Source organism: Elephas maximus, chromosome 14, assembly GCF_024166365.1.
Source record: "Elephas maximus indicus isolate mEleMax1 chromosome 14, mEleMax1 primary haplotype, whole genome shotgun sequence".
Classification (NCBI taxonomy): Eukaryota; Metazoa; Chordata; class Mammalia; order Proboscidea; family Elephantidae; genus Elephas; species Elephas maximus.
Window position 1 is genome coordinate 94,037,148 of NC_064832.1, and position 13,806 is coordinate 94,050,953.

Sequence of the window (13,806 nt, forward strand, 5' to 3'; positions counted from 1 at the left end):
AAATGTTTATAATTGTCATTTTCAAAGATATTTCATCTTTTACCTACTGGCCCCCAGAACGACGGGTACCTTTCTGCCTCTCACCCTGGAAAACTCCTCTCTGCGGAGTCCTCAACACTTGGAGAGGTCAGATGGGGTTTGCAGAGCCTGTACCCTGGGATTAAGGGCACTAAAATTTATAATCAAAGGTACTTGATGTGTTTGAGGGTTCTGTCTACAGTACAGGCCTGACTCCATATTAACCGGAGTTTATCAAAAGGCAACTTTGGCTTGCTAATCTCAGAAAATGTACTCACAAGACGATTGCAAATTGTTCCAAGGAAACTTACTGAAACTTGTGGTTTTCTGTAAAGGCATCAACTAATCAGAAACATGTTAACTCATTGCGGTTTCTTCTTGGAATCTATTTAGCATGTTTTATAATATTCATGATCTTTCCTGTAACTTCTCTAAATATTTACAGTTGTTACTGTAATGAGTTATCATCTGCCCATATCAAGATAGGATTAGTACAACATTCATCACATTTCCATAGTTCGTTCCTGTTTTCTGTGTAGCATTACCCCACATTTCCCACCTCCTCCTCGGAGCGCTGGTTTCATTCGGTGAATTCAGTGCTTCCCCAATTTCTGAGTTGTTCTCGTGCTTCAATAAAATCTCTTTAAAACATTATTTTTACAGATTGATTCTTTAGCCGCTTAGCCACTTCGACACCTGCTCATAGGGAAAGATACCTGATATGCAAGAGACGACAAACCATGAAACAGAGGCCAAACTGTAGATTTGAACAATTCTAAAGATGGGAAAATATCTATGAGGAGCAAACCAATTATTTCTCTAAAGAAGCTAGTAACATTTTTCCAAATGGCCAAATATGCAGATACCAACCTTCTCTGCTCCCCAAGGATATCTCTGATTACTGAAATTCGCGTTTCTGCTCATATAGCATTTAAGGAAACCTAGATTTTTCCTCTGTAGAAGAAATAAGGGCAGCGCTGGGCAAATGCCAAATACAAGAGGGTACCACCGGACCACAGGTCACCAACTAGAGCGCTCTAGGTTTCCGCACCGACACCTCCCCTGGGGCACCGAGCGGCCCGGAAGCGGAAGTGTACGTCCTCAGGTCAGCTCGGCAACGACGTTCGTCGCCGTCCTGCTCTGCCGTGAGGTGGGTTTGCCTCTGTCCCCGGGCGGCCTGACCCCCTCGGGTCTGAGGGCGCGGCACCTGGCCGCCTGCGCACCCCCGCTCTCCGCCTCCCGGGCCACTTTTGGGACTCCCCCGGCTCCCTGCGCGACCCCGGCCCAGCGGCGTTCCTGCTTTCTGGAGGCCGCGGAGGTGGGACCTGCGTCGGGGTGCGAACAGCTGACAGCGCGGGAATCCTCGCCGAGCAGAGGCCTGGCTGTCAGAGCAGCGCTTCGGCGTCCGGGAGCGCGGCGTCCGCGGAGCGCGGGCGGGCGGGCAGGCGGGCGGGCGGCGTCACGGCCTCGGGGTCGCCGGGTCGGAGGTCAGAGGCTGAAGGCCGGCGTCCGCCCCCCGTCGGCCGCGCCCCTTTGCTTTTCTTCTGAGTTTTACGGTGTAGCCTCCGCCGGGCTCCGGGGCTGCCCCCCCGACACACCCGCTGCACCGCCCTCCCCGCCGACACCCTGCACCCTCCCCGACACCCCGCACCACCCCCGCAGACACACACCCCACACCACTCTCCCTGACACACCCCGCTGACACCCGCTGCACCGCCCTCCCCGCCGACACCCTGCACCCTCCCCGACACCCCGCACCACCCCCGCAGACACACACCCCACACCACCCCCCGACACACCCCCTGACACCCACTGCACCACCCTCCCCGCCGACGCCCTGCACCCTCCCCTACACCCCGTACCACCCCCGCACACACCCCGCGCCACCCTCCCTGACACACCCCGCTGACACCCGCTGCACCGCCCTCCCCGCCGACACCCTGCACCCTCCCCAACACCCCGCACCACCCCCGCAGACATACACCCCACACCACCCCCCCCGACACATCCCCAGACACCCACTGCACCACCCTCCCTGCCGACGCCCTGCACCCTCCCCTACACCCCGTACCACCCCCGCAGACACACACCCCGCACCACCCTCCCCAGCACACACCGCAGTCCCCTAGAGCTCCTGTCGGCCCGGCCACCGGCCTGTGTGTGTTCCTACCGTTTCCTGAGCTGTCTGGGAAGGGCTGGGCGTCCTGCGAGTACACACTGCACCTCCTATTCACACTACGACGCTGAGCTAGGGAGTCTTGGGGCATTTCCCAAAAGTACCAGTCTTGGAGGAGTTAAGGAGCTCGCCCGGGGACACGTATCTAGTAAGTGGCGGTGTCCTAACTCACATTCAGGTCTGTTCTCACCTGAAGGGGCATATCGATCCCAATTTCCCTGCCCAAAATGGCCCCTTTCTGTTTTGTGCTTCATCAGGCAGGACTTTTGTGCTGGTCATACAAAAATGAAGATCTTGGTGAGGAATAGATCCCATCTCCTTTACTGGTTATAGGTATTTAAGACAGATGAAGAACTAGGAAACAGGAATTGGAAGTAGTGCGTACATTTAGGGCCATGTTTATCCCTATGTGCTTAAGCCTTTAGCTGCTAGCCGACTGCTAACCAGAAGGTCCCGTGGTTCAACCCCTACCAGCCACTCCACGGGAGAAAGATATGGCAGCCCGCTTCCCTAAAGGTGTACAGCCTTGGAAACCCTGTGGGGCAGTTCCACTCAACAGCAGTGGGTTTGGGTTTTTGGTTTTATACCAGTTTTGGGATTTCTTTGGCTGTAAGGCAGAAACATTCATCACGATTGTGTGAGAAACTTTAGGGCCGGTCCTGGTTGGTCTGATGTAAAATGGGATGTAGCTGAACAAGCTTAATAGAGGCGATGAGGGATGTACAGAGATACACAGCCAGTGTGTGTGATCTTGCTGGATTGGATGCGGGTGATTGAACCCCAATTTTTGCTGTGAAAGAACCCTACTCCTTCAAAGGTCAAAGGCTTCTTTGAGCAAAAAGTGTGCATATTCCCAGTGTCCAAAGAACAAGTCCTAGGAATGAGGGCAGAATGGGAGGGCTGTGTAATGAAACTTTTGCTTATACTTCAGGGAATCCTAGAGGATCGGCCACACCACAGTGTTGCAAAATGTACCTCATCTTTTGTAGTAATTGTTTTACAAGGTAAAAGTCAGGTAGGGAGTACCTGGGTGGAGGAAAAGGTTCAGATTACTAGCCGGAAAGGTAGGCGGTTTGATCCACCCAGAAGTGCCTTGGAATACAGGCTTCTGAAAGATCATAGCATTGAAAACCCTATGGAGCAAATTTAAAGGGTCTAAATTTATTAATTTTCTGTTTGAGAAATCACTGGGAACTCCAGTGCCATTAGCGTAATCTCTCTCTTTTTTTTACTTAGAACTATAATTCATGTGAATTTTTTGTGTGTGTGTGGTGGAAGCAGTTCTGTTTTTTGTTTGTTTTTTCTTCATATTAATAACAAAGCGATCTGACCCAATTACCTTTAAAAGTCCATTCTTTACGCACTGCCGTTCCTCAAATGTGATTTTATTTCTCTAGGTTAGTACAGCCTAAGGTCGATGTGAAACCTTTGCTGTCTGTATCCCCATACCAAAAACAACGTGTTGCCCTTCAGTCGATTCCGACTCATAGTGATCCCATAGGACAGAGTAGAACTGTGCCATGGGGATTCCAAGGAGCAGCTGGAGGATTTAAACTGTCAACCTTTTGGTTAGCAGCCGAGCTCTTAACAGCTAAGCAACCAGGGATCCGCTGCAGTGAAGAACATTGGTATGAAGATAACCTGCTTTCGTCCCTGCTTTCCAGTCTTTTGGTGATGTACCTGTTGTTGTTAGGTGCAGTGAAGGCAATTTTAGACTCATGGCGACCCCATGTGACAGAGCTGTGCCGTAGGGTGTTCTTGGCTGTAATCTTTATGGGAGCAGATAAGCAGGTCTTTCTCCTACAGAGCCGTTGGGAGGGCTCCAGCCACCGACCTTTGGGTTAGCAGCTGACAGCTTAGCCACTTTTGCCACCGGTGCTGGTTTGTAGGGTAAATTGCACGTTTAACTTTTTGAAGAACCGCCAAGCTTTTCCACAGAGGCTGTACCATTTCATAATCCCACCAGCAATTTGTCCACATTCTCTCCAACTCCTGTTGTTTTCTGTTTTTCTGGTAGTCACCGTCCTCGGAGGGATGAGGTGGTATATCATGTGATTTTGACTGGCATTTCTCTAATGACTAAAGGCATCAGGCATCCTTCCATGTGCTTATTGACCATTTGCATATTGTCTTTGGTGAAATGTCTATTTTTTTGCCCATTTTTAGAATGGCTTGTTGGTATATTGGTGAGTGGAAAGAGGTCTTGACATACCTTGAGTACTAAAGCCTTAAGGGTATGTGATTCCCAAATGCAGTAAAACCTGTGGAAGCTGCAGCCTGTGTAAAGCCTGTCAGAGAAGGAAAACTCGTGTATTTTCCACTAACACGAGTCATAGAAAAGTGGTAAGATTGGATCCTGCCACGGAAAACTTGTGAGACCTGGAAAAACAAGCTGGCCCCGTCTAGTGCCGGCTCTCAGAGGTTTCTCTGAGTTTTCTCCCATCTGCAGGTTGTCTCTTCGCTTTGTTCACAAAGTTCTTTGATGCTCACGATTTTTAATTTATCTGTTTTGTCTTTTGTTGCTTGCGCTTTTGGTATCATATCTGAAAATCCTTTATTGAAAACTTGTGTATCGATAAAATATTCTTATTTTTTAAATGATAAAAATACTGCACCTGTCAAATATCTAAGTGGATAGAGCAAAAATGATCATTAAACACCACTTGTGACCTAAACATCAGTAGAAACATGTTGTTTCTTTTTATTTTTCCCTTTCCTTCTCTAGAGATGAAACCCAGTGCCATCGAGTCGATTCCAACCCATAGCAACCCTGTAGGACAGAGTAGAACTGCCCCATAGAGTTTCCAAGGAGCGCCTGGCGGATTTCAACTGCAGACCCTTTGGTTAGCAGCCATAGCACTTAACCACTACGCCACCAGGGTTTCCTCCCTACAGGTAGATATTCTAAACGTACTCCCTCTTTGGACCAGAGTTCCCCTTGGAGACATGACTGGTAGTATAGTCATTTCACATCAAATTCAAACTTCCATTCAAAACTACAGAATTTCCTAGTTCAGAATCTAAGAGTTGCCCCTCTGGTAACAGCAGGATATCAATTTAAACATCACCTAAAGGCCTAATACCTGCCAAAGCTGTGCTCTTCCTTCCCTGAGCTTGGAGCTTCAGGAGTACAAGTGGAGCCTGTTTCAGAGGTCAGTTTGATTCTTCATGGCCAGGAGGAGACAACCTTCAGGTTGAGATATGGGCTCTTGGGTACCAGTGGACTCAGACACCACACCCTTTCCATAGTCCACCTGGGGCACTAAGGACCGTGTGGCTCCAAAACCTAACACGTCCAAGACAGAGCTTTTAAAATCTCACCTGAACAAATCTGCTTCTTGTCTGGCTTTCCCAACCAGTAAGTGGCATCAGCATCCGTTCACTAGATTAGGGGAAGCAGCAGTCCAAGCTACCCTGAAAAAAGCCTCTCGACTTCCTTGTACTTTTTCTCTTGTCACAAGACGGTATAATCTCCATTCAGCAGCAAGAAGCATATTTCAGAAATGCAAACCAAGTAGGCTATCAATCACATAGAATAAAATCCACGTATTTTACTTTGACCAACAATATTGTCTCCCATGTATCTGTCAGTTTGTCATACTGTGGGGGCTTGATGTGTTGCTGTAATGCTGGAAGCCTCACGAGGACTGGTCTTTGTCTTCAGGGACTGGTCCCTTGTAATAACATGTCCAAAGTATATTTATGTATTCCATTTCCCTAGTGTTCAATGCGTTAAATCTCTTGTTGAGGTGGTCTCTAAATTCAGGTGGGGTATACTTAGACTCAACAGCACTGGGTTTATACTTAGGGTCGTACTTTGGCTCTTGTGGACTTGCTCTAATTTTCTTCAGCTTCAACTTGATCTTGCATATGAGCAAGTCTGTTTCCCAGTCACCCCCTGGCCTTGTTCTGACTGATGATACTGAGCTTTTCCACCGTTTTTTTCCACAGGCTTAGTCGATTTGATTCCTGCGTCTTCCATCTGGTGGGGTCCACATGTACAGTCACCACTTATGTTGTTGAAAAAATACATTTGCATTGAAGAAGTCATTGGTTTGCAAAATTCTATCATGTGATCTCTGGCATCCTTACTATCACCAAGAACATATTTTCCTTCTACGAGTCTTCTTTGTTTCCGCCTTTTGCATTCCAATCGCCAGTAATTATTAATGCATCTTGATTGCATGTTTGATCAATTTCAGACTGCAGAAGTTGGTAAAAATCTTCAGTTTCTTCATCTTTGTCCTTAGTGGTTGGTGTGTAAATTTGAATAATAGATGTATTAACTGGTCTTCCTTGTAGGCATGTGGATACCATCTTATTACTGACAGCGTTGTACTTCAGGATAGATCTTTAAATGTTCTTTTTGACGATGAATGTGACACCATTCCTCTTCAAGTTGTCATTCCCAGCAGAGTAGACCATGTGATTGTCTGATTCGGAATGGCCAATACCAGTCCATTGAGCTCGCTACTGCCTAGGATATTGATGTTTGTGCATTCCATTTTGTTTTCGAGGACTTCCAATTTTCCTAGATTCGTACATTATACCACGTGTCTGTCAGTTTGTTGTACTGTGGTGGCTTGGCTGTTGCTGTGATGCTGGAAACCTTGCCACCAGTATTTCAGATACCGGCAGGGTCACCCTTGGTGGACAGCTTTTAGCAGAGCTTCCAGACTAAGACAGACTGTGCAGAAACAGAACATGTCTATCTTCACAGAAAGTTCCCTTGGATAGTGCTGCTCAAGTGTGTATACAACAGGTGGTGATCTGTGTGTGGTTATTCTGTGTGTGTCCTCAGTGATTGGTATCATAGGCCAGGAGGAACAAGAAAACAAAGTACATAGTGTCTGTTCATAGATTGACAGTCTAGCATGGGAGACAGTTTTAAATAAATAATGAAAAACCAGGGACAGCTGATACCTGTAATAAAAGAACCTAACCCGAGAGTCAGGTTAGATGGCTTGAAAGGGAAAATGATTTAAGTGAAGATTCAGAAAATTAGTTTTGTTTAACTACATGCCTGGTTGTGTAGGGCTGATAGCACGGGGTATGGGTGGGTGTGGAAAGAGTACTTCGGTTGGGAAAAGTGAGTGTGTAAATCCCTGAGGCAATAGAGAACCCCCAGTATCATCCCTTCCTTCGTGAAGGTCAGAGATGATTGAAGCAGATGAATCCAAGTGTGTGTGTGTTGGGGGGTGGGGTGCCTGTGAGGCAGATTGGAGGAGGCGGTTCCAGCAGGGCACCTAGAACCGTGTCGACTACTCTGGGCTCTTTGAAGGCCAGTGGACAGCCACTGACGGGCATTAGGCAGCTCCTTTGCTGCAGATAGATTTTGGAAATGATAACCGTGATTGAATGACGCTGGGCAAGAGCTTGTTATGAACAAGTTAAGGAAGACTGAGGAGGCCTAGGCATGGAGATTGGTTGTGGATCAGGAAAATAGAGCACTGATATAATGTAGAGAGTTCAAAGGGCATTCGTTGATAGAGTGCTTTTTCTTTGAGTTACAGGCTGTAGATCAGTGAATGCTTCTCATGGTTGAATGTCAGTGTGGATAAACCCGGGGAACTTGTTAAAACGTGGATTTGGACTCAGCAGTTCTGGGTGGGGGGCTTGAGATTCTATGTATTGAATCAGCTCCTGGTTTATGCTGGAAATAATAAGGATGTGAATTAAAATTAGAGAGTGCTGTTGAAGAAAATAATAAAAGGAAGGGTAACGCTTAAAAGGGATTCACTGATGTAAAAATCACGAGAGAGAGAGAGCGCACATTGACGCTGAGACCAGTGTCAGTGAAAGAATAGGAGTCGGCTTGGAAGGGAGCAGGTTGGGAAGAAATGGGAACAGAGGTGGGAGGTGGCTCTTTAGAGAAAACATAATGGTTTTCTGATTTGTTTGTTGTCTTTCAGCCTTGTAATAACCCAAAGTGCTCAGGAATCCTCCCCGGTTTTCCAGAAGCCTAGGGCTGGTAGAGCCCTGGTTTGAGAAGGAACTAGAGCCCTGGTTTGAGAAGGAAGGGGAGCACGGGGGGAGGGACTGAAGGGGAGAAAAAAAATGTTAGTTTCAAAAGCAACAGGAAAAATACCAATCCGATATTAAAGTGCTAGAAATGAAGTGAAAAATTGTTTAAAAAGCACAGTAGAAGGGTCTTAACAGCACAAATTAAAAATGAACAATGATGAGTTTATTGACAAAACTTGAAAGGCATGCTCTTCCTGAAAATTCACCCATGTTAATATCAAATAATAGTGCGTGTGTTGATCTATAAGGGACAGAGCTACAAAGGTGAACCCACAGCTTCAACATTATTGGACTCCTGACTCCCTGGAGGAAATGAGGTTCACGTTTTGCAGCCTGGCCAGGTCTGGTTGCTTCTTATGCTCTGGGATAAGTAAATTCCTCCATCTGTGATCTTGTTGCAGAAAGACGAGCCTGCGGAGCTGCATGAAGAATGCAGGCGTGTGCTCTGGGTGCTGCAGTCTGTTCTGCCTTCTGTGCAAATGCCCTCGGGGTGGAGCATTGCTCTGAGCCTGAGAGGAAGCCAAAACCCTGTCACCCCCTGCTTCCTCAATACTGTTTTCTCCTCATCCTCCTTCCGTTCCAGGTCTCAAGTGCATTGCAGGAAGAACTAATAGGACCTAGCGCAACTGTCTCGCACATCCGTAAACGACAAGGAAGGATTTCAGCTGCTCCGACTGGTGTGTGGACCAGACATTATTCACCTACTTCCAAGCTGCCCAGTGCTCTGCATCCAGTCCCATTCCTCTTCCTGAAGTAACTTCTTGGGCTTAGAGACAACATTCTCTTAGACCTCCAGAAGGTGGAGCAAGGAAATGGTGAGTTCTATGGAGAGCTGAACCATTCTTACCGTAAGTGGGTGAGGCTGGAATTGTTGGGGGAGCAGCTGTGTGCTGCGAGCCTGTGGTTCCTCAGTGAAGAAAAAAGTGGCAGAGGAGGCCAAGGGACTGAGCCCTAGGAGCACGCTAAGGCCCTGCTCCGCTGTCACTGGGCGCTTCCACTATACACATGTGGTTTCTCAAGATTTGGATGCCTGGGGTCACCTTCCTTATAGGACTCTCAGAGCTGGCACCACGTGGCCTTAAATCCCCACCCTGGGCCTTGGCACTCTGTGTCGAATGGCAGAGTTGCCTGACCAGAGCCTGAAGACAGAGCAGCTCTGGGCTGTGGAGGCTGAGCCCTGTCCTGCAGAACCATCCTTGTCCCATCTCTCTGACCAGTTTTCTTGACTTCCCCAGGCACTGGGGCATTTCTGTGCAGTTCTAAAACTACAGCTCCCCTTCTCACACTGTGTTACGGGTTAGGAAAAGGGGGAAAGAGTCATCGATGAAGGTTCTGACTGTTTATGGGGTCCTGGGTGATATTGGTGATCTCCTAATGTCACCAAAGGTATGAAGTTGGCAATGGTGAATCCAGCTGGATCTTGTGTGGGTCTCCCGACCCATTTTTCCCCCCAGTGGAGAACGCTTTTGTCTTGAGGCTTTCAGGTGTATGGAAAGCACGAATCCCCAGTCTAAGTCCCTGTCCTCCCATCTATGCCTAGAGCTGGTATTTAATGCCTGTAATTTTTGACTGTTCTCCAAAGTCTTGAATTAGAATCTAAAATTTTAAAGTGTTCTCTTTGCTAGAGAAGCTCAACACATGAGATGTGTGTATTTACGTTATTGTGTTTACAGTTTCCACTGGAAAAAAATTCTAGATCATTTGGTGTGTTTATTCTGAGAATTTTTTTATTTAGTGGATATAAACTTCTCAAATGTGGAGTAATGCCTGTTTTATCTGATGTAAAAGTTACCAGAGCTTACTTAAATCTTGAGAAGATTCTTAAAGACTCCTGTTACATTTAACAAGACCAGACTTTAATGGTCTGACTGAGACTGGAAGGTCATGGTCCCCAGACCTCTGTTACCCCAAGACAGGAACCATTCCCAAAGCCAACTCTTCAGACAGGGATTGGACTGGACTGTAGGATAGAAAATGATACTGGTGAAGGGTGAGCTTCTTGGCTCAAGTAGACATATGAGACTATGTGGGCAGCTCCTGTCTGGAGGGGAGATGAGAGGGCAGAGGGGGACAGAAGCTGGCCAAATGGACATGAACATAGAGAGTGGAGGCAAAGAGTGTGCTGTCTTATTAGAGGGAGAGCAACTAGGAGTATATAGCAAGGTGTATATAAATTTTTGTATGAGACACTGACTTGATTTGTAAACTTTCACTTAAAGCACAATAAAAATTAAAAAAAAAAAAAAAGACTCCTGTTATATTTAACAAGTCACTCCAGAACCCTTAATATGTTAAATATTTTAGCCATTTTAGAAACATCTTCCTGCGTGAGACAAAATAGATGTGCAGACTCTGATATCCGTGGTTACTGGGTTTAGAAAGAGAGCTCGAATTTATACTTCTGTGATTTGTACAAGTGTGTTGGACTGTTTATTAACAGTTGGGTCCTAAATGATTAAATTTTATATGTGTTTATTATCATTACAAATATGAATTTCTAGTCAAAACACTTAATACCCCATTTGACTTGTGTTTGAAAGTATAATGTAGCTTACTGAAATGAAGCTTTTCCAGTAGACGGCACCTTTAGGGTTTGGAACGCAGTGCGAGCTGTAAACGCATACTCTATGAAGACTTCGTCCTGCTCTTGTCCTGGTGCGGCCCATCCCTCTTCCCCCAGCTTCCTGTAAATAACCAGTTGTATTACTCTTTGAAGCATCTTGCCAGTCAGTGTTTATGTAGAAGCAAGCAAATAGGATTTTTTTAGTTACTCCAGTTTGTTACACGAAAGATAGCATGGGATTTACACTCTTTAACAGATTGTCATGGTGATCTCTTCATAACAGTACATGTCCAAGCCTGTTGCCATTGAGCTGATACACACTCACAGTGACCCTCTAGGACAGGGTAGAACTGCCCCACAGGGTTTCCAAGGAGTGGCTGGTGAATTCGAACTGCCAGTTTTTTGTTTAGCAGCCAAGCTCTTAAGCGCTGTGCCCTGCAAGTCCAGCAATACATAGAGAGCTTAACTGCACATTCTTATAAAACTCCAGAATACTACATATGACCGATGGTAGTTTTTTGTTGTTGTTGTTTTTAATTATATCGCCATAAATAGACACTTTGATTGTGGCCATTTTTTGCTTTTACAGTGCTTGTTTTAGTAAATATAAATGTAAAGATGTAAGATTCAGGAATCAATAGTTTAGGTATAAAAGCCCTTCAGAACTAAGATAAGTAAAATCAAAATGAAAGGGTTTCATAATTGGTACAGTAAAATTACATTTCTTTTGTTTTTTAAATAATGCTTTAAACTTTCTATTGTCAACTCTATCATTATCAAGGAGTGCATAAACTTATCCTGTATAATTTAGTAATCCGAGTTCCTGATAATAAATAGGCCTTGGTCAGTTTTTATGGACTCCCCGTGTGTCCCTCCCTGATCTCTTCTCCTGCTGCCTAGAGACTGTTACTATCTGTATTTGGAAGTTTATGACAATTACCAGTATTAAACCATTGCTGTCGAGTCGATTCCGACTCATAGCAACCCTATTGGACAGGGTAGAACTTCCCATACAGTTTCCACGGCGTGCCTGGTAGATTTGAACTGCTGAACTTTATGGTTTGCAGCCTAGCTTTTAACCACTGCACTACCAGGATTTCCATTACCAGTATTAGTGCTAGCTATTACTATAACCAAAAAAACCAAACCCAGTGCTGCCGAGTCAATTCCGACTCATAGCGACCCTATAGACAGGGTAGAACTGCCCCATAGAGTTTCCAAGGAGCACCTGGTGGATTCAAACTGCTGACCCTTTGGTTAGCAACTGCACTACTTAACCACTACACCGCCAGGGTTTCCAGCTATTACTATAGCTTTATCATATTTACTTTTGCCTGTTTTAAGCTTTCTGTAAATTCTGTTGTTACTCTGAGTTCTTCAATGATTTGTTTCCTCAGGATGCTTTTGAGTTCTGTATATGTTGATGTTTGTAGCTGTAGCCTACCCAGGGGCCTCTGTATGCATATTCCCATCCTATGAATGGGCCACAATCTACTTACCCATCGTAAGCTTCAGGATTTGGGTGATTCAAGTGTAATTTTTGCTCCTGTGAGTCGTGGTGCTCTTCTTTTTTTTTTTTTTTTTTTTTTTTTTTATGTGTTGGTTGCACAATATTGTGACTATAATAAAAGCCACTGGATTGAACACTTTTTTTTTTTTTTTTTTTTTTTTTATAATAAATTTTATTAAGCTTCAAGTGAACGTTTACAAATCCAATCAGTCTGTCACATATAAGTTTACATACATCTCACTCCCTACTCCCACTTACTCTCCCCGTCTTGAGTCAGCCCTTTCAGTCTCTCCTTTCTTGACAATTTTGCCGGCTTCCCTCTCTCTCTATCCTCCCATCCCCCCTCCAGGCAAGAGTTGCCAACACAATCTCAAGTGTCCACCTGATATAATTAGCTCACTCTTCATCAGCATCTCTCTCCCACCCGCTGACCAGTCCCTTTCATTTCTGATGAGTTGTCTTCGGGGATGGTTCCTGTCCTGTGTCAGCTGAAGGTCTGGGGAGCATGGCCGCCGGAATTCCTCCAGTCTCAGTCAGACCATTAAGTTTGGTCTTGTTATGAGAATTTGGGGTCTGCATCCCACTGATCTCCTGCTCCCTCAGGGGTCCTCTGCTGAGCTCCCTGTCAGGGCAGTCATCGATTGTGGCCGGGCACCAACTAGTTCTTCTGGTCTCAGGATGATGTAGGTCTCTGGTTCATGTGGCCCTTTCTGTCTCTTGGGCTCTTAGTTGTCATGTGGGCTTGGTGTTCTTCATTTTCCTTTGCTCCAGGTGGGTTGAGACCAATTGCTGCATCTTAGATGGCTGCTTGTTAGCATTTAAGACCCCAGACGCCACATTTCGAAGTGGGATGCAGAATGATTTCATAATAGAATTATTTTGCCAATTGACTTAGAAGTCCCCGCAAACCATGTTCCCCAGACCCCCGCGCTTGCTCCGCTGACCTTTGAAGCATTCATTTTATCCCGGAAACTTCTTTGCTTTTGGTCCAGTCCAATTGAGCTGACCTTCCATGTATTGAGTGTTGTCTTTCCCTTCACCTAAAGCAGTTCTTATCTACTGATTAATCAATAAAAAACCCTCTCCCACCCTCCCTCCCTCCCCCCCTCGTAACCACAAAAGTATGTGTTCTTCTCAGGTTTACTATTTCTCAAGATCTTATAATAGTGGTCTTATACAATATTTGTCCTTTTGCCTCTGACTAATTTTGCTCAGCATAATGCCTTCCAGGTTCCTCCATGTTATGAAATGTTTCAGAGATTCGTCACTGTTCTTTATCGATGCGTAGTATTCCATTGTGTGAATATACCACAATTTATTTACCCATTCATCCGTTGATGGACACCTTGGTTGCTTCCAACTTTTTGCTATTGTAAACAGAGCTGCAATAAACATGGGTGTGCATATATCTGTTTGTATGAAGGCTCTTGTATCTCTAGGGTATATTCCTAGGAGTGGGATTTCTGGGTTGTATGGTAGTTCTATTTCTAACTGTTTAAGATAACGCCAGATAGA

General features: G+C 45.6%; 1 protein-coding gene across 4 annotated transcripts in view; it reads left to right on the forward strand.

Moving 5' to 3' along the window:
* The first annotated feature begins 1,110 nt into the window (after positions 1 to 1,110).
* LOC126058253 (zinc finger protein OZF-like) overlaps positions 1,111 to 13,806 on the forward strand; it is a 36,536-nt gene continuing 23,840 nt past the window's right edge. For 3 of the 4 annotated variants that reach the window (XM_049853269.1, XM_049853268.1, XM_049853266.1), the window contains exons 1-2: positions 1,179 to 1,336; positions 8,802 to 9,033. Coding sequence is in view for 2 of the 4 variants with exons in the window: in XM_049853266.1 (XP_049709223.1) it covers positions 9,031 to 9,033 (3 nt within the window). In the remaining 2 variants the exon portion in view is untranslated. The other variant, XM_049853267.1, reaches the window with a different exon arrangement.